The 26077-nt window shown below is 38.1% G+C and overlaps 1 protein-coding gene across 1 annotated transcript in view; it reads left to right on the top strand.

Annotated features, from left to right (window-relative positions):
* The first annotated feature begins 15424 nt into the window (after nt 1–15424).
* Nucleotides 15425–26077, top strand: part of TPO (thyroid peroxidase) — a 42039-nt gene continuing 31386 nt past the window's right edge. The window contains exons 1-4 of the mRNA XM_075148023.1: nt 15425–15456; nt 16083–16118; nt 22819–22988; nt 25364–25496. Coding sequence (XP_075004124.1) covers nt 15425–15456; nt 16083–16118; nt 22819–22988; nt 25364–25496 — 371 coding nt within the window. The remainder of the gene's footprint in view (nt 15457–16082; nt 16119–22818; nt 22989–25363; nt 25497–26077) is intronic.

Raw genomic sequence — 26077 nt, 5'->3', positions numbered from 1 at the left:
CATATTGTTAATAGTGGAATCATCTACCTGTAGGGACTATTAATTGTAGAAAGAAATTCTTCCTAAAGGAAATAACAGTATTTCAAAAATAAGAGAATATATTCTGAATTAAAAATAAATCCTGAATTTAAACCTAAAAGAAAAACAGTATGTGCTAGTAATGGAGCTGAGCTTTCTTTCTTAAGTAATGCCAATACAGTATAATCAAAGACAACCTATAAGTAGTTAACACATTTCAGTCACCCCATCTCTTAGTCTTTGAAGCAAAAGGTATCCTAGTATCACAGAAGTGTATCCGAAATGAGACTTAGGTAACTAAACAAAGTAGAGATTCAAAAAGCAACCACAGAAAGAGTCTTCTGTCTGTCACCAAATCTGAAGGCTGTAAATCTTTAAACGTCCTTAATACCCCAAATTTCCATATATGCTGATGTTCTCTCCATGTAGGCAGAGGGCCTCCAATCGGGAGGAAGGCTGCTTGGTCCAGGGAAAGGCTTGATGCTGTAGTGCATTTTTAGAGGGCAGTCAGACCAGTCTCTTCACAAAGTGATGTGGCAGCTTCCATTTCTATTAAAATACGTACTTCCAAGTGGGGAGAGGCAGAGTGACCCCATTATTTAACTGCCTGTTGATTATAGCACTGGACCCAGAGGGGGAAATGTTCTTTTAACAAGCGAGCTCCTAGAGCAGCTAGGTTTTTAGATGGTATCGTTTCCTGCCTGTCCCCCTTCTCTGCTCAGGGCTACCCCCTGAGAAGAAGCAGCAGAGGAGAATATGTGCTTGCACCACAGGTCACAGTGTGGCATTCTAATGCCAGCAGCCCCTGAAGGGGGCTAGTTTAGTATGCCAGCCTTGGAGCAGCAGCAATGTGGGAAGAATGGGAGGGGCAGGGCAGATAGCCAGGGGGGCTGCACGCTCTTTAAGCAACTACTCCTCTTTGCCTCGGCATGTGCCGGAGCCCTTGGGTGCAGCGTCGAAGCTTCCTTCTTCATCTCAAGAGGCTGCTGTGAATGGCAGCACTTTTTGGCCTCCTGCTGAGGTTGTGCTACTATCGAGGGGAGGAGGCAGATTTGCTGAGGAGGGAGAGTAAACACAGATTAAGGTGCAAGCTTCTGTAACCCAGCAGGCAGGGCACTCATCTGGGGAGGTGTGATCCTGAGTTCTGGTCCCCTTTCCAAAGAGAAAAATGCAGAGATGTGAGGAAGGTCTCATTTATGTGCAGCTTAAACTGCACTTCACTATGACATATTGGACTTTTTCACTTCCCTGCGGTAGTAAATTGTGCTTCTCATGGCGATAGATGTAATTGCTTTGCACTAAATTATATTAACTATTTCAGATGGTTTGATCCACTTCACGCTTGGAATGACAGAGCTGAATTATTTTCTGCAGTATGTAGCTCAAAAGAGAAGAAAATTCCTGCTGATTGGGAAAAAATGGGTTTTTTTCAACTGCAGAAAAAAATGTTTAGACAGTGGCTAATTTTAAAGTAATAACATTTCTTTTGTTCTTGTAATTTTTAATGCTGGTTGCTGTTAGTTGAAAACTTCCTGACTTTTTCCAAAAAAGGGAGCTATTCTCCACAGTTCCCTTTTATTAAACTAGGTCATACTCGGTCTTTACTGCAGGCCATGAACTCAAGTCTGGTAGTGTTGCACCTGACAGAGAAATGTGTAGGATAATTTTTAAGTACTCAAAGAGAAGAGGCTGTCTTCCTTTTCTTTCTTCTGAGCGACGGACTTTGTTGTTCATATGCAGCCTTGTTTAATGATTCAGGTGCAGCTTTTGTGCATCTGAAGGGGGAACTTGATGGTGTCAAAAGTAGAGCAAGAAGAGCTTAAGACTACTTCTTCAGCATCTATGCCATCTGTGAAACTCCCATTGCATGAAATACTTACTGCCTTCCCAGCACAGAGGTAGCTGGTCTAAGAGCCCACCCTTTCTTACCTAAGAAGCTGCAACAAGCTCAGATTTGCAGAACAGTCTTTTCTTGTGCTCTCGGAATCGTAGTTCCCAACCCAGCAACAGCCCCAGGTCCTTTCTGCAGACCTACACCAGTCTGCCAGTTTGGTAGGTAGCACTACAAAATCAAAGGATTTCACTAAAGGATATTTTTCTAACTAGGATGAAGTTAGACTTGCTTATGGTTTTTAAAGCATGTAAGACCCTCCCTGTTAGATACAAAATTATGATGGAAATCAGGAGAATGTTTAAGTGACAATTGAAAGAGACCCAGGACAGAAGAAGGGTAAGGAACAAAGAATATGAAGGGAAATAGAGTGAGAAAGGGATGGAGAAAAGAGGAGCAAATGGAGGGTGGGGGCATGGGAAAGGGTTGGAAAACTGGAAATAAAAATGTTGGATCAGCAAGAGGGACCTGCATGAAGACAGTGAGAGATAAAGGTAAGTGAGGGAAGGGATGGAGGGAGGGTGTCCTGGCCTGGAAAAGTGGCAAATGCCTCTACCTTTGCCTGAGAATCAGAGTGGTGTTCCCTCTCAGATGTTAACATTGAGCATATTGAGGTGTGCACTGGGGTGGGGGGGCAGGAAGCAGGATGGAAAAAACACTGGATAGAGCTGGGTCAAAGAGAGGTTGTAAGGTAAGACATTTCCTGGTGATGCAGAAGAGTTGATAGAGTTTGTTACAACCATAAAATTACTGAAAATTGCTAGAAAAAGATCAGGGCTGGAAGGAAGGACCTCTAAAGGGGAGGGCCTTGTATTTTAATGTCTTGCCCAGAATATTTAAATCTTGTCTATTTTCAGAGCTATATTGTTGTAATTTGTGCTCTAATCCAACTCACTTTAGAGATTAGATGTACTCACTTTAAGGAAAGGGTGAGACAGTTACACCTCAAAGCTTTGGCCAATGTGGGGAACATGGAGAAAAGGTGAAACTTCAGCTGATGAACTCAAGGTAAAATACAGCTGAAAAGAAAAGAGGAGAAAGTAATTGGGGGTTTGAACAGAAATTGTGAGGAAAAGCAGAGAGCCAGAGCAGTCTGTAAAGGGTGCAGAGCCATCTGAATGTAATGGCTTATACACACAGGTCAGGTTAATGCTGATACATGTCACAGATTTAAATGAGAGACCACGACTTTATTTTACACAAGTATTGTATCTAAGCATACCAAAAGCCTCTTGACCAACTGTACTTTGCCAATTCATTCTTACCTCTTTCATTCTCTGTGCAAGCTTTTTATTCTTGAGAGCTATTGTAGTTGATCAAGATACTCTGAAATATGGATAAAATACTAATAGACATAGGATGTTACTAATAATACTTTTAATGGAGGACCCTTCACATTTCTGTAAGAGGGCCAATGTAACGAAGGCACATTGTACCTGTGCCTGATCAACCTTCCAGCATCTTCTAAAACAGCATCTGGCCTCCAGATCTCAGATCCAAATTCTCCAATCCAAAAATTGAGGAAACCAGTCAGTTCACTGTTTAAGGTGAGCCATAAAGTACTGGGCTCTCATGGGAAGAGACAAGCCCACTATCTTCTGCATCTTCCTCCTCCTTCAACTCCCACATTAAATCTATATGTCCCTGGCATTCTCAGGGCTAAAGGATTGTATGTACACCTGTACAAGGTTGTACATACTGGAACATCCATAGCATCATGAACATCTCCTTCCTGGCTCTCAGAGAAACTTTCCTGTATCTGCTGTCCTGAAACCAAGATGAAGCATCTGTTAAACCATTACCCAGACCTGGCACATGCACTATTTAAAAAAGAGTGTTATGGCACAAGCAGTGGAGTGCAAAAGTCGTCACAAACTGTGGTCCCCATGGGACTCTAGCCATCTGCTTGCTAATTATGTATACCACAGCCTGGCTGTTGCATAGAAAACAAACATTGCTGCTGGCAGCTTCGTCCTGTCATATAATTACTGCAACGGGTGCAGGAAGAATTCCAGGAAAGTTATGCCTTTTTCTGCCCATTACTGTTGCCACTTTTTGCGTGTTCCCCCTTTAAAAGATATACCTGCTCTTTCTGCCACCTTCTACCTCATTCTATCCTACTTGCATCTGCCTTTCCTGGCTTGTGCTAATCTCTCTCTCTGACAGTGAAAGTACATCACATTACCCAAGATGTGCTTCCTATGCCGCAAGAACTTTGCTTATATTGAGCTAATGTTGATATGGCAGTGGAGTATTTAACATCTTTTATGTAACCTTGCATAAAAGTCATCTTTTTGATAAGGCAGATATATTCACTGCCTCTGCAAATGAAACTGTTTTTCTTTGTTTCAGATGAGATCTCAAGAGGTGACAGTTAATTCAGAGCAGTCAGGGCATACTCCTCTGGTGGCCATATCTCTAAGAAATACAAGATCTGCACTCATCAGCATCTTCCTTTCCTCCCCACTACTTTTCCCTGTGCATGAATAGCTCTCCCCTGTGCCCAAATACTTGACAACAGGGGACAGTAGTCCAATGTGTTCATCTGTTACAGACAGACTTGAGAAGAAACAACCTGTGAGAATGAGCATTGCCTCCCCCAGACCACAGGCTGTTTGTTATACTGCTGGGTAGTTATGCTGTTGCACAGGCACACAAATGTGATGATTTTTTTATTAATGCAAATTCAGGTACTCGGTTGCTACCGCAGTTAGGCTGCAGCTGAAAAGAAGTTGAGGATCTAAACTTCTCTGTGCCTCAGGGGAAGAGAATATGGACACCATTCCTAGATTTATGTATATCAAGAAAAGCTACCTGGTGTCATAATATTATTTGGTTTTAAATGATATATGAAGATTATAAACACATCTGTATGAGTTATACACACGACTTCAGACTCTGCTTAATAATTTCTGCAGGTAGAGGAGTGATTTCTTATTCATGGTCCTTCAAAGGTATTACATTATATTTGTCACATCCCAAAGCTTCTACTGGTCCTTTTGTAAAGTGTGTCCTTATTTATAGATGAATACCCACACCAAATTGATTAACCGTGTCCTCCTGTCAGAGCTCTAGGAAGTTAATTTTGTCCTACGGAGTGGCCGTCAGGAGAGCCTCGGCATGTTATTGGGTCTATTCCATCACACAGTGAAGAGTCTAAGACACTTCTGTATTCCATGCTGGCCACATTCAATCGCCTTGAAAAATTGATTAGAGAGCACCCTTTTTTTTCCCCAGCTGTTTCTATGGTGAAGACTCTTTCGTTACTTTGATACTAGTAAATTAAACTATATCAGGAAATGTTCAGGATCTGAGTTATGATTATCCCTAAGGTAAAATTGTGAAAATTGTCTCTGATATGATTTTGCCCCAGGCCAGCCAACATAGAATGCTGAACATGGGTATATCTGGGTTAACTGGACCTCCCCAGTTAACCAGGACTGCTGGTAAATGATGGAGAGCGGCTCAGCAAGCTCCTCCGCCAGCTCCCTCAGTACCCTCGGGTGGATCCCATCCAGCCCCATAGACTTGTGAGCGTCCAGGTGGCATAGCAGGTCGTTAACTGCTTCCTCTTGGATTATGGGGGGTTTATCCTGCTCGCCGTCCCTGTCTTCCCGCTCAGGGGGCCGAGTACCCTGAGGATAACTGCTCTGACTATTAAAGACTGAGGCAAAGAAGGCATTAAGTACCTCAGCCTTATCCTTGTCCTTGGTGGAAACATTCCCCCCCACATCCAATAAAGGATGGAGATTCTCCTTGGCTCTCTTCTTGTCATAATACACTTGTAAAAGCATTTTTTGTTGTCTCTCACGACAGTGGCCAGGTTGAGTTCTAGCTGGGCTTTTGCCTTTCTAATTTCCTTTCTGCACGACCTAACGAGATCCCTGTACTCTTCTTGAGTTGCCTGCCCCTTCTTCCAAAGGTGATAAACTCTCCTTTTTTTCCTGGGTCCCAGCCAGAGCTCCCCATTCAGCCAGGCCGGTCGTCTTCCCCGCCCGTTCTTCTTGCGGCACATGGGGACAGCCCGCTCCTGCGCCTTTAAGACTTCCTTCTTGAAGAACGTCCAGCCTTCCTGGACCCCTTTGCCCTTCAGGACTGTCTCCCAAGGGACCCTCTCGACCAGTGTCCTGAGCAGGCCAAAGTCCGCCCTCTGGAAGTCCCTGGTAGCGGTTTTGCTGGCCCCCCTCCTTATTTCACTAAGTATTGAGAATTCTATCATTTCATGGTCGCTAAGCCCAAGCCAGCCTCCGACCACCACATCTCCCACCAGTCCTTCTCTGTGAACAGCAGGTCAAGCGAGGCACCTCCCCTGGTGGGCTCGCTTACCAGCTGCGTCAGGAAGTTATCCTCCACACAGTCCAGGAACCTCCTCGACTGTTTCCTCTCTGCCGTGTGGTATTTCCAGCAGACGTCCAGAAACTTGAAGTCCCCCACGAGAACAAGGGCTAGCGACTGTGAGACTTCTGCCAGCATCTGGTAGAATATATGAAGACTTCAGTGAAAAAACGAGTTCTTTTGTTGTGTCTATCATCTCTATGTAATTTCATATATCTATACACCTACATAGAAATATACACACATTCACACACATACTCTTCCCTGTTCCTTCCACTATTTGGTAACCTCTGCTTAATTGTTTACAAAGTGTTGATTCTCATTAATATTCATTTAAATATGATAGGTTTTGTTCTTGTTATTAGTTACTATTTAATGCTGCATGCTTGATAATTCTCATATGCCTTTTTCAGCTGGATGTTTCAACACAAAAATGAGAAAGCTATAACATCTTTTGTTTGTTCAGTCTGCGAGTTTTCTAAAACATACTTTATCTAGATACAGAATGCTTCAAACTCAGCAGGGCATTAAAAATAACAGCTCAAGTTTTATGGAACCTTGACATGACGTCAAATAGCCAAGATGTTTTTATTACTCAATCATAAGGCTCACTTGAACACTAAATGTCCCAGAGAGTAGTGCTGTGTGACCTCTTGATATTGGCGCTCATGAAGAATGTTTCATTTAACTTCTTCAGATCATTTACTTTCCTGATTTGTGACAGACTAATGGAAATTTGGAGATTAATTCAGAAGCATGCTCATTTGCTTGAGTGAATATGAACTTGGATGAAAACAGTTCAAGAGTATCTCATTAGATTTAAAATGTGTTTTTCAATTAACAAAATGTGTTTATAATGTAGGATGTGTCTAGTGAACAATCCGTCTAATGAGCTGGTGGCCATCTTGAGAGATTCTTTTATTACTTGATTTATGGAATAGAAGTCTAATTTTTCACTGGCTGTTTGTTTCCCTTTATTACCTCTTTCTCCAAACTGTTTGACAATTCCACCTCTGAAATTATTTCTTACTTAATATCTACTATTGCTTTTATCTTTGAATTAATCAAATAATTAATTAAAAACAAAGTAATAAATTTGGAAAGTCAATGCCACACTTGGGAAAATGCAGCCTACCGGGCAATTCACTAAAGCAGACCAGCAGAAAACGTTTAAGTGTGAGGAGGAATTCAAGCACTGCTACTCCAAGTTATTGGAACATTTGTGCCCAGAGAGGGGCTTCCACATCACAACCTTGACAGCTGTAATGTCTAATTTTGGGAAGGGTATCCAGCCTAGAAAAACCCAGGCTTTTGGGACAGTGTGCAGAGAGAATAATGCTCTTTAGAATGGGAGGTACCAATGCTGTCATACTGAGACACCTGACTGGGCTAGTAAGAACAGCTGAGACTACACAACTACCATAAAACGTGCTTCATGGTATAGTGTTTGCATTGCTCACTGCAAGGCAGGGTCTCTCTCCAGTCATGATTCTCTTTTCTCTCCTTTTAAAGGTGTCCATGTCCTTTTCTTGAGCACTTTGACTATGCCACCTCTTTTCTTTCTTTCAAGTGATGGGTACAAAATGAAAACATATTGTCACTGCTTGGATTTTCACAGTAACTTGGTGTTGGGACGCCAGAGGTGAAAGACATTGGACAAGTTTCTACTGCTATCCAAGGAGCTTCTGATGTGAGAGATCCATGCATCTTGGTTCCCACCATGGTTCCCACCAGGGAATTATTCACAAAATATTTCACTTACTGCAAAGCACTACAAAAGGAGGACAGGAACATCTCCCATCTGTGGACACTTTGAGTATGAATCACTCTCAGTACTGGCACCTCCCAGTTTTCCTTCTGAGATCTTAAATCCTCTTGTGGATTTGTCACTAAGCATGCTGAAAGCCTCATTCACAGCAGGCAGAATACTAAAATTGGTCTGTCATAATTGTATTAGGTGGTCATTGTTTTTATCTTCCTAAAACAATTTCTGTTTGCTGTTAACTTACAAAAGATCATGCTTGTTATCTTGTTAGCACTTAATCAGCTTTATAGCTTTATGACATGTGATATATCTACCCACCATCCTTAAATCCAAGACATAAACTTCATTATATGATACCTCCGTGTCTCTGCAAGAAGGTCATGCATTGTAAGAAGGCAGAAATCTCACCATTAAGCTTACCATTAAAATGATCTGTCTGAAAGAGATTGAGTTTGGTCTGAAATCAGTGCTTTATGAAGATGAAGGATTAATTTTCTGTCTCATTTTAAAAAGAAAAGTTTTTGTGATTCAAACCACTAAATTTCAGACCTTCTAAAGACCTTAAAATTGTTCATCTGTTCCACATTCTTCCACATAAACCATAATTTTCTCTTTAGTTAAGGCAGAGTTTTCAAACAGTGCTATGCAGGGTTGGCATGAATTCAGACACAAGAAATTGAGTGGACTCTCCTCTGCAGCTAAAGTTACCTTTACAGTGTTTTGTTCTGCATTTATTACAAAGTATAATAAACCACAGCACATTAAAAAAATTCTTAGGAATGCTTCCTGTAACTTGAGTTTTAAATATTGCTTACTTGCATGAGATATAATGTCAATTTGGGTTTAAATCAACATTTTAACAAGACAATGTCATGATCTATAGATTTATTCAGTTAATGTTCATTGAATTTCAGTAATTCCAGTTATTTACATGTTATATTCCACCTGTTTCTGAGAAAAATAATTTATCTGAGAACATGATTGCAGCATCATACACTAAAATTAATATGTAATGATCAAATTCTATTGATCTTACTCAAGGCAAACCATTTTCTTTTTAGCTATTTGTTAATCATGTTACAACAATTTAATAGCACAGCCTAAGGAAAACTAAATAACTTCCACCCCTCCCCAATCTATTATTCACTGTCCTGTAAAAAGACAGAAATAATATCTGAACTATTTAGTTACTACAGAACTATTTGGCCACTATATGTAAGTGTATTTTTTCACTTATTATTTATCCTTTAATTTAGGACAGCAACATATACCATTAAGCCAAGCTTCAAGTCCAAACATAAACCATAGAAATTAGTCCTAAGAGCCCTTTAGCTTTGTATTTTGCATTTGACAAAAAGCAACAGTTAGTGCTGAGAGAGCCTTTTAAAGAAGAACAAGAAAAATTCCAGCCATAATAAATTTGTGATTCAGGTGGTTCCTGATGCAAATCTTGAATCACATAGGACTTGATATATTTTTATTTCACAAAATTGTCAAAACATTTCTATGAATTCATTTAAACTTTTTTACCACAGCTTCTTGGCACAAGCTTTTCCGTGGTGTAACTATGTGTTGTCTAAATAATTGCCTTCTTTTGTTTGTTTTCAACCTGCCACCTACTTGACCCCTAGTTCTGTACTGGAATAGACAGTGAATGATTGTAACCTATTCACCCTCTTCATCCCATTTCTGGCTTCAGAGACCTCTGCAAGGTCTTCTCTAACTAAAGAGAATAATTGCGAAGAATGTTTCTAAGAAAATGGAATTAATTCTAGAAAAAAACTAAGTGCTTAAAGTGACTAGAAATCATGGTATCGATGAAACTCAGCTAAATTGATCTCTCCTTGTAAACTACTTTTCTTTCACCTTTTCTTGCATTTTTTGACTTGGTGACGTTTTGCTGAACTAACTAGAATGAGACTAATTGCTGTTGTTTGTATGATGTTAAGCTGGAACGTCAGCGAAATTGCTTCTGTTGGAGTATTGCACAGTTATATGCACTTTTTGCCTCTCCTCTTGCAAAAGAGTGTTCTTGGAAATTTAATAGCCAGAAGAGACCAGAGACTAATTTTTCTATTATAGATTAGACATCCATATTAACAGTGTCCTTCACGCCATGCTAGAGCCCAGGATTGCCACTAAATACTACAGAACAGTGTAATCTGCTATCAAAAATAGCTCCTGCAGCTGCACAGATTTATCTTGGAGATGTCTCATTCTAATCCACTGCTTGTAAGAACTGATGATGCCTCAGAGATCTTGGTAGGGCTGCAGGCTGTTACAGTGCAAATGTAAGAGTTGTTCTGAGGTTATAGAAATGTGTCTGTTCCCTGTATCAAACATCAGTTGAAATTGCATAATATTTTAAGTATGAGCTAATTTTTCTGAATACAATAGTAGGTCTGCAGAGGTTCATATGTGTGAATAATCTGAAATTCTATTGCTTTGGGGTATTTCCTTGAACATAATTTATCTTTTTATCAACAACTGAAAGATTTACTTTATAGGTCTTTAACTTTTAAGAACACAGATACAGTACTGTTCTTCATGTGCAGATTCAAATCTTGGGTATATAACAAATTGAATGAGTCCATTTAAAACTTAACAATATTAATATGATTAACTGTTAAGGTTCACTGCTGCTTTTCTTAAGAGTGATGTTTAGCATAAGGACTGTTTTATACTTGTCTTGTACTCCGTGTTTAGACAGTCAGTGATCCGTGCAGCTTCACTGCTAAGCAGAAAGGTCTGACACCCTTTCTGCAGAAAGAATGGCTGAAGACAGGCAGCTAACAGAAAATCCAAAACAAAGGGGGTACATTCAGCAAGATACTCATCTAAATTATCTGCACTGGCATGTAGGCAATATATGAATCTAAAAAAATTAAGGTTGTCCTTGAGCCACTAGACTTTGCCCTCTTAATTCTCTTTCAGCAGATTTCAGTAACAGGATTCTGAATGATCTCCAGTAAGAATGGGAACGCAGTGGCGTCTGTCTGTATCAGTGCAGGGTAATTATGATTTCCCACATCTCCTAACTAAAACTGTGTTTAAGGGTCAGTGGGGATTTAAACATATATACTCTTAAATTAAAATCAGGAAAACACAAAATAGATACTACTATTCAAATTTTTCATTACAGATCAATTTACTGCAGGTAGCCATTTAAAGCCCACTGTTGACAAATACTTCAACTGCAACCAATGAGCAAAGGTTGAGATTCTCATTTAAACAAATCTTGATGTAGCTAAGCTCTTTTTGAACTAAATGGGGAAGCTTTGATTTTTGGCTGTGAAACTGCAAAGAAAATCAGATCTGTTTTTCACTTTAAGAAAGCCCCTCAACTCTCAGAAATGAAACCTGTGATAGTTGCAAAGTGTATGAAAGGATACAGGTGAAAGCTCCTTATTCTATTAGGTTTTTGGAATGGATCTGCTTTTTCCAATGCTTTGCTGTGCCATGGAAGAAGTCAGTCTTCTTTATGTTTTCTTGTGTAAGGAAACAAGCTTAAAAGATTTGCAATTTGGAATGGACTTAAAGAGGTATTTCAAGTTTGACTTCTTGTCTGCAATTTTAAAGCTCCCAACCAAGGAGCATAAACCTACTTTTCCAATAGAGGTCTGTTTCGCCTTACTCTCTGCTTACTTTTCACCCATGTCCACTCACCTTTGCAGGGAACATGATTATGGATGATATTCCTGAGCTGAAGTTTACTATAATAACAACCTTGTTTTTTTCCTCCAGTCAGTTCACACGCTCGTAGGTTTTTCTTTTACCACCATATACTACAGCCACCAGCTCCAGGATGCTCCCTGCTACCCAACCCCTACTTTACTTATCACCCATGGCAGAGATCAAAACACTGATCTTTGGCTCCACCTTGTGATCTCTCTGTCGAGACTAGTAAAAATGAAATGAGGGAATCCTCTATCTTGATTCCAGCTCTGATTTTATCTATCTGCCCATATAGAAATGGAAAAAATTAGCCAGTTAAATTCTTTAGGTCAATATACTGACATTAGAAGAAGCAATAGGGTTGAAAAAGTGTAACTAAATAAAAAAAGGTAGGCTCAGAAGCATGAAATAAATTATCCAAGAGAGCAAAACAAAATAAAAAGTGCTGCAAGGAAGTCTGTGGGCAATCTGGGGGTTATCATCTGAGTTTAAAAAGGTCATTTTGGTAGAGCGCTAATGCTAGAACACATAAAATAGGACACGAAGTTACCTTCCTTGTCAAATGCATTGACAAAGAGAACTAGTGAAAAGTATACCCAGAATTTACTTTACTGCATAACATGGCAGTATTTCTTTTTTCAGTCTGAACATTTGTCCTTCGCATTTCCATGAAAACAACTCTGATCTCAGAACTGCCTACAGAGGTAGCTCTTGGTTCCTAGCAGGACAAAAATAAACAAGTCAAGAATTAACGTCAGTTTCTGCTTTGTGAGAACATACTATGGCCAAAAAGGTTTTGAAATCATTTGCACTTTTAAAGCTTGAGTAAGTACCAGTGCATAAAGCTGATCGTGTAAGCTGGGCCCCTGGAAAGTACTTCACTTTCATATTTCAGAACAGTTACTGCCATCAATAAAGTACAGAACTGTGGAAGATAATCTCCTCAGCAGACAAAAGGTCAGACTATAAAACTTTTGCTTGCCATTTTCCAAAAGAAATTCATCATATTAATTCGTGAAATGTAAAAAGAAAGGATGTTTTCATGTTGAGTTTCTATGGGCAATATTGCTTCCCTGAATTTTTAGAGCTGATTTATTAATTATTAATTTTTTTATGTTGATAGACTGTGGAACTAAAAATGTTTTACATCTTTCAATCTCCAATCAACATAGCACATGTGAAAAAATGTTACCTCTTGGATAGTTTATATACTTGTATTGCTGTAATAACTGCCAGAAAACCAGTGCACTGAAATGGGGAATGTAGCTCACATTTGCCATGCGAGCATATTCATTGTGCTGCTTGGATACCACAGTTACACATGCGTAGGAGTGTGGAGGGGTCTGATCGATGTTATTATTAGGTTGGCCATTTTCATTATCTTATGTGCAATGACTAATTTACAATCAAATCATGTTAGTGCACAGAGAAGTTCAAAATGAATGGTAAAATATTGCTGAATTTCTAATATATAGGCTAAGTGTTGCTAATATTGTTAGAACATATTCTGTTATAAAATAAAGTGGCGTATCTCCTGCTAAAAGTTTCTCAAAATGGAAAAAAAAGTAAGAAGGAAGGAAGGAAAAAAGAGAAAGTGAATTACAGTTATTTCTAAAAATTAATATTTTGAACTTCAAAAACATGGTCAAACATGCGGCTAGAAATCTAATTTAAAAATAAAATTTACTATATGTGGGAAATTATTTATAGTATGGCTTATGATTAGAAGATGAAGGTATGTATTTTGTCAACAATTATCTCTTCTTTCCTGTAGATGAAAGTGTTCACTATTTTGGGAGTTTCAGCAGCTATAACCTTCACAGCTGTTTTATTCTCTTTCCTTCAGAAAGGCAAAGATACCCTTTTTGGTAAGTAACAGAAAAAAAACCTGTTATTTTCTTTTGTTGGTGATTACTGTTAAGCTGAAAATACAGTGGCACTGCAGACGCATTAGCAATGGCAGTTTAGCTTAATCTCTTTTTATGTGCAAAATACACTATCTGACTTCTGTGAGGATTATTCCATGAGTGTTTTAAAATGCATCTTCATAGATTCACAAAGGAAAACTTTGTATGTGTAATGTATCTCAATTATGTATTCTTTGACTAGGAGTGATTTTACTTTCTTAGTGACATTCATATGTCAGATGACATGTTTACAAGCATGATTGCTGGATTTCTTTCCCAGACTGCCAGTCACTACATTTAGTCATCCTGGGCTAGAGTCAGTCGCCATAGGATGTCCCACCTGACACCCTGCTGCTGGCCCACAGGGGTGCACGTCTCCTGTGGGTCCATTCTCTGTTAACACCCTGCAGATACTGGGGAGATTTTAAAGCATCTCAGATTGCAGTGGTGTCTATGTTCAAACAACATAATCTTGCCATTTTAAACATCAGAGCTATTTTATTTGCCTGTGTTTAATCTAAATCAGTTAGATCTAGTAGACTAGTAATATAGCAGATACTAGATTGAATTTTAAGAGAACTCTGCAGAGACCAATTTTACATTGAAGTAGGGCAGAGATGATGAAGAAACAGGATTTCAATCTCTACATTCTCTTAAATTATATAGTTGTATGTATGATTCCTAAGGGATAGTGATATGATTCCTTAGGAAAGTTTCCACCTGAAGTTAGTGTAGAATCACAAATAAAATAAAATTATATACAAAATAAATTAAACAAAAAAAACCAATCTCCAAGCCGTTACTTCTGATGGGAAATCTTGGTCATCTTCTGATGACCATCACTGTGAAACAGGGAATCAGATTTATTTTCCATAGTGCATGCTCTACTTGGAGCTTCCACATTAATCGTTTGGAAAGACATGGTCTAAAATGAGGTTATATTGTATGTTATTTAATACAAAATGAATATATATGGACTGTAAATAAATTGAATAGATGGACTGCATATGATTCTTTTTTATAGTAAGTGTCCTTTGGTCTGATGGGAACAATACAAAATAATGTTTATTACTGCAAGAACCACATTTTTGAAAACACTGCATTGGTACCAAAATCATACTTCTCAGTAGAAAAGGAAGAGAAACAATGGAATTCAAGTATAGCAGGTGGATTTTCTCTTTTAGATCAGAGTCTGAATCAATACCACATGATGAACAACTTCATGATATACTTTGAGCATAGTATATTTCTCGGAGGTAAAATCCCTAAAAGTAATTAAAAATTATGCAATATTAAATTCTAAAAGAATTAGCTGTTATATGGCCTATAAAGATCAGTCTTGTTTTTTAACATAGGCTCAAAAACATTTTCAGACTTAACAGAAATCTGAATGATAACATTAAATGAATCATCTGAATATTTTATCATGCATAGGTGAAAAAGAGAAATAACTACTGCTATACTTAGATGCTGAGAAGATCTTTAGTAGAATGGAGTAGAATTTTGCCTCGGACAGGTTACTCCTCATCACACATTATTTTCCCTTGAGCTGAGCACTCTATTCAAAAAATAGATCACAGAAATAGCACAACACAGACTACAGATAAAATATGTCACCTAAAATTACACTGTACATAAATGATGAGCAATTGTACATAAATTGCTGCGCCTGTGGGGATTGTTAGCAATCTATTATTATTTATTATTCATTTTCTAAGAAAAAATGGGCAATCCCACAAAATACAGATGGGAATTAAACCACTGGACTTTAAATGTGACTGATTCATTTAATATAAAGCTAGATGTACACAAAAGAGGAATAATCTGTGTTCCATGATAGCACTACACAAAACAGCACAGCTGAAGTACTGTTAGGTTCACATATATCTTTCCATCAAACATAGGTGGAGAAATAAGAATAGGGCTTTCATGCATTGGTCAGATCCCAGAAGGTCTTAAAGTTTGTTAATTATGCCTGAATATGGACTTGAACTCTTTATGCGGCTCAGACTAGCTCATATTACCTGTGAGGGAGGTTCGGATTTGTGCTATCAATCCAAGGACAGTTTAATGCAAAATACATGTGAAGCCTAAGGACTGTAATTGCATACACAGAACACAAGACGTTTCAGCTGGACCAGTTACGTTTGGTACTACATAACGTGCACAGCTGGATTTGTACTGGAAGAAACAGAAGGAAAGTCTAACCCTTCAAGCCTTATAAATTAGGGAAGAATTGATTTACTACCCTTATCTTATCTTTCAGAAAGGTCAGAAGCCACAACATTAGTTTCAGGAACACTAAAATGGAGAACATTTTAATGGGGGAAAATTTCACATACCTTAATATTACAAACCTGTATATTTTGTAAATATAGATATTTTAATAAATGTTATTGAATAACATATTCACCTTTCTTTTTTATTTTTTTCCCTGTTAAGAAGAAACTGAAGATAAGTGTATTACTGAGGCTACCCAGAAGGGCTCTAGTCTGGTGGATTATGCTGCACATTATACCCTTAAAAGGTAAAAAAAAAAAAGTGAAGGATCTATTCAGCAAAAAGCTTTCATACCAGAGACGTTTGAGATCAATCTGTTTCTTTGAGAAAACATATAATGATAGATTATGTTTATGATCATCTGAACCAATAGAACCTTGTGCATTATCACCGCATAAGTTGCTCTTAAAATGTGAGAAAATAAGAAATATGAAAATAAATAGAAATGTTTTTCTGGTCTAAGTAGCATACCACATTCCATTAACATGTGGCTCAAAAAATTGTAATTTTATGGGCGTTACTTATTTTTGAACATTAATTATGTTTTTTCCAGTGCAGTGTGAGATGGGAACAATTCCTATGGTAGCAGTGTCAAAGCTCTATTGACTTAAATGGGACTGTTGAAGTGAATTTCACATTTCCCCTTCCATCTGAAACAGATGTAATGAAAGGATAAGGGAAAGGAACTGTGGGTAGTGAACAACTTAGGGAAAGCTCCTTTGTGCTTGAGTTATGGTATGAGAGTGATCTCTTTCTAGGAATGATGAAAGTGTCTCAGGATGACTAGCCATGAGTCTAAAAAATTCAACCATTTTCTGTATAGCTCTAACTAGATTTCTATGCTGTACAAAATTAATTTCTCTCCAATATTTGGAACACATCAGCGAAGTTTTACAGAGTGCAATCACCACCCTTTTGCTTACAATTTCCTAAAGGACTTATCTCTGTGTTTTGAAAATGAGTCACAATTTGCAGAGCTCTGGGAGAGACAACTGTTTATATGGACAGAACCTGTCAAGAACTGTGGCTGCTCAGTACGTAGAGACTGAGGTCACTTCCATTTTGTAGTGTTAGTACTTTGGTGACAATCCTGAGGCATTCAAATTTAAAAACGTAGGTCTCAACCTTTCAGTGGCTCAGCTGCCTCATGTATCAAATGAAGATATTGATGTTTAACTCTCTCACAGGATATTCTGGCAATTATTTGGTCAATATTTACCCAATATCTTAAAGATGATAAATGCTAAAAGATGGTAAAAGATAAATGCTTAAAGAAGATTCTGTCAATTCTATTAAGAATAAAACTGAGACCATTTGCTCACCCCAGATTAATCACCAGACAGTTAAGCTTCCTTCAAAATGTTTTGTATGTGGAAATATAGACTCTAAAGAGCATTGTTATTCACAAGTCCTATAATTGGGTTCCCTTTAAAAGCCTTTATAAGAATTGCAGATTCACAGCATGGCTGAGGTTGGAAGGGATCTCTGGAGGTCATCATGGTCCAACCCCCTTGCTCAAGCAGGGCCACCCAGAGCTGGTTGCCGAGGACCACATCCACACAGCTTTTGAGTATCTCCAAAGAGGGAGACTCCACAACCTCTCTGGGCAACCTGTGTTAGTGCTCCGTCACCCTCCCAGTAAAAAAAGTGTTTCCTGATGTTCAGACAGCACCTTCTGTGTTTCAGTTTGTGCCCATTGCCTCTGGTCCTGTCACTGGGCACTGCTGAAAAGACTCTGGCTCCATCCTCTTTCCACCCTCCCTTCAGGTGTTTATATACATTGATTAAATCCCCCCGAGCCTTCTTTTCTTTAGGCTGAACAGCTCTCTGTCTTTCCTCATATGTGAGGTGCTTCAGTAATAATTATAGATATATTGATATATAAATATTACAGAAAAGGCAAACAAATAGGGCATTTTCTCTTCTACTCCCCTCTTGTCCCTTCCCCTGCCATCCCTTCCCTTCTCTTCACTTTCCTTTCTTCCCTTTCCCCTTTTCTTTCCTCTTTTAACAGCAGCAGTTGCAAATTAGATCAGTGATTTAAAACTGTTATATTAAGTACTTGATCTGATAGACATTGTTGTTAACCTTTGAATTTTTTGTAGGCAGAGCATTGCTGGTAACAGCGCTCTGAGAACTGGTTATGTCTTTTGCATAAGTTCGGGGTTAAGCCTGTAAGCAGCCAAAGGCTTGCACATTCAGCAGAGTGTCGAAAGATGTACATTAGTATCACCACCGAGGCACATGCTTCCCTGTTTTGTAGAGTCAGAGCCATGAGTGTCCAACACCTGCATTAGGAGTTTAAGTCTCCTAAGACTATTACTTTTTCTAATGTTAACTGGTACAAAATACTTGGTCTTTCAATTTACAAATGATGATTACCAGAAGTGAAAATTGTATTTCTATTGTGTGCTTTTATATAATCCAATTCATTGTGGCCCAATTAAGTGGGGCAGTGAGAATTATAAATATTGTTAAGAGACGTCTTCCTGTTTTAATATAGGTTTGTAAATGCACTCTACACCTGCCTCTTTAACATCAATCCTGGCCATTTGCAAAGTACAGAGGACTGAACTATTGTCTAATCTGATCATTATATTGAGGAATGATTGTGTTTAGTTAAATACTTTTGCATTTTCATGTCAGTTTAAAGCTACTAAGGCTTCTTTCCTTTGTAAGTTTAAGAATACTGTATAGTTGAATTAAAGCTTTGGTCAGCACATAGATCAAACACAAGAAAGGAATGCATGTGACTAGATATTTGAGCTTCTGGAAGTTATGGAGGTCATAGTAGTGTGAAAATTCATTTTACTTTGGCTTACAAGTAATTGAAGGAAACTACAGTGCAATATAGATGAGCTCAGTGCTGTCTTTGAGACTGAAAAGCCAGTTCTGAGATTAAAAGGCAGCTCCTTTTTCAGGTTAGAATAGGAAAACTCATAGTTGTTCCATGTACAATAGTCCAACCTGATGTTTGCTGAATTCATGATCTAGGTGTCTGAACTGCAAACTGAGTCAAAATAACTGGATTCCTCCTGAGACCTCAGTTTGGCTTGAATTGTGATTAAAATGGACAAGTACATTTCTTCATATCAGATGTTTAATATCATTACTTAAATTCTTGAACTGTTGTTTGTGTTTTAGAAATTTAGTTGTGTTAGAAATTACTAGTTGTGTTAGAAATTACTTCCCAGGTTTTAAGGTCACATAAGTCCCATTATGGTCCTCATAGTCTGCTGTGCTGTTCATGATTGTCTCCCCTTGCCAAGTGCTTCTCATGACCGTTTGCTAGTACCTGCCTGCTATTCCAATTAGCTTCTGGGTTTGTTAGTCTTTAAGAGCAGGTGTTCATGTTTGTCATTGTAATATAAACAGTCATGATATTATTAACATAGCATAGATGGAACACAATGGCATCCTCATTAAATTGTATTATTTGTATTACAATGGCAACGCCAACGGGAATCTAGGCAGTTTGAACAGGGCTTTCAGAGCCATATGTCACCTGTGAGGTTATGACACTTACCCAGTGGTATGTGCAAATACATTGCTAATTTACGACCACGTGCATTATAAAATACATTTTGAAAGTAGTAGTTGGCTTGTAAGAGTAAACTGTAGTTACAGTAAACCTTGTTATAATAAAAAACAGTACAAATTATGAAACTTGTACTACCTTTAACTAGTGAATCTCAGCTCTGCTGGGAAGGCTCCTGATTCCAACTGTGCATTGTTTTTTATATCCTGCTGAGTGTCTCCTTTTTCTGGGTTTTAAGGTGGAGAAGAAACTAAAGATAAATCCAGAATGGGCAAGATGCGCAAAGTGATAGTCTCTTAGGCCCTGTATTGCACACAGCTGTAAATGATCATATATTTCTCTGTTAGAACTTGGTAATTAACTCAAAAGGACTGATGAACTAGTTATGTATAAGAGAGATGTGAATTATGTTGGTAGGTCAGGTGGTGCTAGATAGTTGGTTTGAGCGAGTTTTAGATAAGACATGTTTTTAGACTCCTGTTTGAACTTACCCTAATAGATTGAAGGTAAGTACAATTCTAATACAAACACAAGAGGTTTTCTCAGCCTATTTAAAGAAAGAAATGATTGACATATATTTTAGCTGAAGGCACAGCGTTCTTAACAGATTAAAAAGTATAGATGACAACCCTAAAAAGAATTCAGGCCTTAGCAAATTAAAGACATTTCTCACCATCTTCATTCTGGTAAAATTACTTTCACTTAGTGTATACTACATTGAAGTAGTTTGTTTCATGTTTTTAAAGAATCTAATTTGTAAAACCCACAATTTAAGACGCTTTTTCTGTTGGCCCCTATCTATGCCGATTCAAAAGGACCATCTACAGAAGGGACCATCATGGATCATCTGTATGCACAGGGAAGTGGAAAAAAATTTTCAATGTTCTGGATAAGAAGTTATAGTCGCAGAAACTCACTAAGCATGATCAGTTAGTCAGTGCCAGTCTTAAAGCAGACTGGCCATTACACACACATTACAGGAAAGAAGAAATTATATTCTTTATAATTTTATAACTTTATCACTTTATATTCTGCACAATGTCACTGTTTTGAGACATCTCCTGAATGGTCACAAATATCTAAGGCATTAATTCAGGCTAGAAATCTCTAAGCAAGGTGTTCTATAAATATATTAATTTAAGACAGAAAGAAACCTCAGACTCAAAATATCTGAAGCTGAAAGAGAAAGTGTGGCTCATATTCCAGAGAATTTTTTTTAGGGTTTGGTGTTTTTTTTAATGTACATATATTTTTAATTACGATCTGTAATGAGATTCAGTAACTGAGAGTCTGGCAAACATAAAGAACCTTCTGTCCAAACACCATGGTCCACACTAGGACTTATATTCTTAAACATGTATGAAAGACACTTCATGTCTGATTTCATGTTCCTAATAATGATACTATCACAGGTATTAGCTGTATGGGGCTATTTCTGCATTACAAAATATTGAGACAGTTTGTAACTTACACAGTGTTCAGCTTCAGGGGTGTGTGTAAAAACTAGAAGGGACTAGCATGCGTACATTGAATAAGGGCAGGGGGCGGAATGGACAGGAAATGTGGCAAAATAATAACTGCTGTGATAATCTTACAGTATCTATGAGATTAGACAAAAGATAGAAAATATCTCAAAATTGAACATATCTTGCCCTTAAGGGTGATGGTGGTTCAGTTTTGGGGGTTTTCTTTGGGTTGTAGGTTATTTTTGATTCTTAGCTCCTAGCTAATTTGTATAAATGTTCTTATTTAAATCATTTGTACAGACATGTTTGCCTGTTCATATAAGTTTTTTTTTAAATTATGCATGACCGATATTATCCTCATGTGGATATTAAATTATTAAACCTGAGTTCTTGCATTTAGTTATATCATCTTTCTTTTCTTTTTTACTGGGACACAACTCAGGACTTTTAATACTCCAAATTCCCTGCCAGATTCCTAATTGTCTATGGAAAACCTGAAAAACGTGGTGCTGAGGAGCAAGATTGCTCTTTTTCATAGTTGCAAGAGTTCTTGAGCTCTGCTCTTGAAAGGAAAGGAATAGTTTCTGTGTAAAGAATATATGAGCAGGCTAAGGCTCTTTTGGATCAATTAAGGACAAATTTAGCATCTAGAAAACCCCTTGGAGTTGTACTTTCTTACTTAATGCTTTTTATGTAAACACGTTTGTAATTTTGCAAACAGAAATTTGTTTGCTTTGCCCAAACCAAAACTGTTGTTACCATCTTAAACTTGGCTCATGCTTTAAAAAAACCTAAGTGAATATGACAGCACCACATTTTAATGAAAATTGCATATCCAAATAAATCTGTGCTGCAGAGAAGCCTTCGGGGATGTCTGCAACCTATGACCATGTCTGGAAATGGAATAGACTGCAGTGTTTTTTTCTAAGTTGTAGGAGTCAGTTTAGGACTTGGGACTTCCAGCTAAAAAGGAAGTTCTCCTTGATGCACTTTTCTCAAGGCTCCTCTGCCAAAAAAAGGACAGTGGCAAGACAGCCCATGCTGAGTAAAAAATAAATCTTGCAGTGAATCACAGAACAGTTGAGAGAGATCTGGCAACCGTCTTGGCCAGCGCTGTGCTCAGAGCAGGGCCAGCTAGAGCAGGTTGCTCAGCACACTATCCATTTGGGCTTTGAATATCTCCAAAGATGGAGACTCCACTTTCTGGGCAGCCTGTTGCAGTGTCTGACTACCCTCACAGTAAAAAGGATTTTTCTTATGTTTAAGTGATTAACTTTATGCTACAGAAGTTATCTTGTCAAACCTGAGCTCCTTAAAGCTAGAGGTAAGGCCAGGCTGTAAACTAGCATGTATAGCCATATAACTGTCCAATGAAGCCCTACTAAACTAATTGCTGAAACTCCATTTGTAACTAGTCAGTGCAAGGCAGGTGCTTGGACAATCTCTGAGAGGGGACATGTCTCTATCATCAACTGCAGATGGCATCAAGATGACTGTGGGCTGGTTGCTTGACTCCTAAGTGCTAGGGCATTTGTGAATCCACCTGCAATGATTGAGATGGTCTTTGATATTAAATGTTACATGAAAGCAAAGCCTACTCATTTAGATGTGTCTATAGTGGGAGTCCTATATTGTGACTATCTTGCACAGGCACTTTGTGCTGCAGGGTCTGTCCACCCCAACGGTTTCTGTCTCATCCTGAAGGCTTCTCACAAGCTTAACCTTGTTGTGTATGTCCCATGGAAGAGCACTTTCCCTTTCTTTTCAGAATTTTCCTTGCAGAACAAGGTCACAAAGTAGTCTTCCTCTCTGCTTTCCCAGTATACCCTTCAAACAAAATATACCTTAAACTCAGAACATATCCAACATAGACAAATACAACTATGAATAAGTTCTAAAAGGTTATATGTTAAAAAATCTTCCGTATTTTATCTCAATTATAGAAATATCCAAGGAAGGGGAATAGCAACTCCTACTTTGCTGCTGGCTTTCTCAAGATTTCCTGAACAAGAGAGTCAAGATATTTCCCAAGCAGCTGAACGAATGGAAATGTCAATTCAAGTGCTGAAACAAAAAGTTTGCCAGAAGCACAAACGTTCATTGCATCCAACTGGTAAATATAGTATATTGACATTGGCAAAACACCCTGTTGATTTCTTGAATGTTGTCTTTTAGATTAAATTTGGGTTAGCTTCACTTCGGCAGGAGTACGTATCTTGTCCACACCCTGAGGCCAGAATGCCTTCTCTTTTGTTCTTAAAAGCACCTCACAGAGTCACTGTTTTACATTTTTCTTTCCTGGAGTGTAGGCTGTGTTCCTATATTGAGGAGAGCAGCACTTTGCTATTGGTATCCTGTGAACTCATGACTGTATATTTGTATTGCCTATAAATCAGCTTGCGTATCTGCAGCATTGCAAGCTTCTTGTTTACAGTGAAATATCTATCTTCCCCAGCACTTTGAGTTTAGTGCTTCTGGGGCCTAGAGTCTACAGATAAAATAATACAATTTCTACCACTCTATGACACTGGCATTTTCAAATACACTTCCTCTGGACATTGATGGTCTTATTAATATCCCTCTTTTAAGAAAATATTTCCTTAATTCCAAAACTAATTTTGTAATGCACTGCTGTTACACATTTATTTCCACTTTGTTTCTATTTTAACTGGTTTTTTATGTTAGATGGAGAAAGAAAGAGAGATAGTGCAGAAAGTTCAATGATGTATAATTGTCTAAGTAAAGTAAAATTCTTGTTGCCATTAATTAGAGATGAATTTCAAGATATCTGTCTGGTGTCTGGAAGGCTCAAAAATTCTGAAACATTGATGTTTTTTTCTGTAATTTAATTCTGTCACTTAGAGCAGCATGAACTGGAGAATTATAATTTGTATTCTCTGTCTTAGTATTATAACGTGACATTATTTTTCAAGATATGGATGCATTAGAGTGCTGTAGACAAACATAAAAGTCCACAGTTATTTTATTATTTTTTTTTCCTTGAGGAAACATCTGGCTTACTAAACTAATGGGACATGTGTAGAACTAAAAATATATCTATATGTATATATGTGTGTGTGCATATATTTATATATACACAGACACTCACACACAAAGATACAATTATTTTTCTGCTGGTGCAGTTTCAAAAGAAATTGAATTTCTAAACAGTAGAACAAGTGCACAAAATTCTTGTTAATTTTCAAAACTGAAACAACTTTAATGGAAGATGAATAGACACTATACATTCTATGTGCCATGACAAAGAGTAGCTTTACATGAATTAAAGAACTAAATTGACTTTAAAGAAAACATGTGAGTCAATACTGCAGCACAGATAACTGGGGAACTGGGCTCTGAGCGTAACTTTGAACACTAACTAACATGGAAATACAGCTCTATCCACAAATTTGGCATGAGTAGCTAGTACATAATGACAAGGTTACGTAACCAGTCTAACAGCCCATTCTTTCTCTGTTCTCACCCCTACCTTGCAGAGGTTCTAGCTGCTCAGCAGAACATTTTTTGAGCTGATTTGGCTTTTAAACCTTTTCTTGTTTGTTTTTCTGGCTTACTTTTTTGGCTTGATTAATGGACTAAAGCAGCTTAGTTCAGAGCTGGAATGGGCAGAACAGATAGGTGGTGGGACTGCGTGACCTGCAGTAGCCGGTGGGGAGACAAGGGCAAGAGTTAGATGCTGCCTCTACCATTTTCTTTCAGCATGTGATGGTTACAGTCAGTTCTAATGGCAAGAGTTCTCTGAGTTCAGGAAGGATTTTGCTCCTCTTTCATGTGCACCTCTACCTCCAACCTGCCATACATGTGTTTACATACATGCGTGGGTGAGAGAGGGTGCCAGTTCTCTGGAGCTTACACAACGTGACTTTGTCCCTCATCAGCAGAATGCTCACTGGGAAACCCATCTGGGATCGTATTACAAAGATATAAATAACATGTTGTCTACTGGTATACAGCTCCCTGATTTTACCTAGCTTCCAAATTCCAGCTAATAATTCTGAGCCTCTGCCACTCCACGTTTAGTTATATAGTCAGCTGTAGTGTCTTTAAATTTCTGCGTCTTTCCAGTCCCACATTTTTGGTCCTTGGTGTATACTTCTGTTCTTGAATGGCATTTTTTACACCTTTGTTGTAAGCACAGGACCAAGCAATGTGACTGCAATACAGGGGAAGAGGAAGCAGAGAGCAGATTGAAGGAGAAAAAGGAGCAGGTCAACCTCAGTTCTCAGCTATGGCTGGACTACTTCCTTCTCATTCTCTACACATCAGATAATAAAACCAGCTCTTCCCTTTCACCCTCTGTCTCCTCTAAGTCCCTGAGGCTGCCTCCTGCAGCACTTCTCACTAAGTGCTTTTTCCTAGGAAGAAGAGAGGGGATGCTGTAGTTGTAGCTGACAATAATGCCTTTTCTCCTGTAGCAGCTATATAGCAATAGAGCAAATAATTGCTTTTTTGGGTTCTTCCTTTCAGATATTTTATCAGCTGATCTGCTCACTATGATTGCTAACATTTCTGGATGTCTGCCTTATATGTTGCCACCAAAATGTCCAAACAATTGCTTAGCTAATAAATATCGACTCATCACTGGTGCCTGCAATAACAGGTATGTATGACAAGAATTATGCCCTGAAAAATTCCTTCTTATTCTTTAAACTCAAGAAGCTATGTTTACTTTTTCCTAGAAAAATTGGGGGGTGACTTCAATTAACTAATTTGGCATCAACTTGTCTCTAAATGAGGTGCCTCTGAAAACTCCCAGGGGAAGAACCTCTTCATCTAAACTTTGGTACACTAATTTTTGTGGACAGTCTCTCCCTATGAAGGCTTCTAAGATTATGTAAGGAACTTTAAATTTAGGGAGGACTGATTCAGTAGATGCCTTTTTCTATAAAAATTAAACAGACTGAATTCTAACCCAGCATTCATTTTTGATTGAATTGGATGAAAATATTGAGCAGGAAAATAGAATTACTTTACGAGGAGCAGTAAGAAAAACAAGTAGATTCTCATTTTTTTATTTTCCCACAACCTTAATATTTAGCAAGCATGCATCTAAAAATTCTGGGTGATATATTTATTTTTATACATCTATTTATATAAATGTATGCTTATTGGCTATCTCAATGACTATTATTTACTACTATTATCTACTTGTTCTCTCTATGGCAATTGTTTCCTGCAAAA

This window comes from Calonectris borealis, chromosome 3, assembly GCF_964195595.1.
Source record: "Calonectris borealis chromosome 3, bCalBor7.hap1.2, whole genome shotgun sequence".
In the NCBI taxonomy this organism is placed as follows: Eukaryota; Metazoa; Chordata; class Aves; order Procellariiformes; family Procellariidae; genus Calonectris; species Calonectris borealis.
Note: the sequence above shows the minus strand (reverse complement) of the source record. Positions and strands in the feature narration are given on the sequence as shown.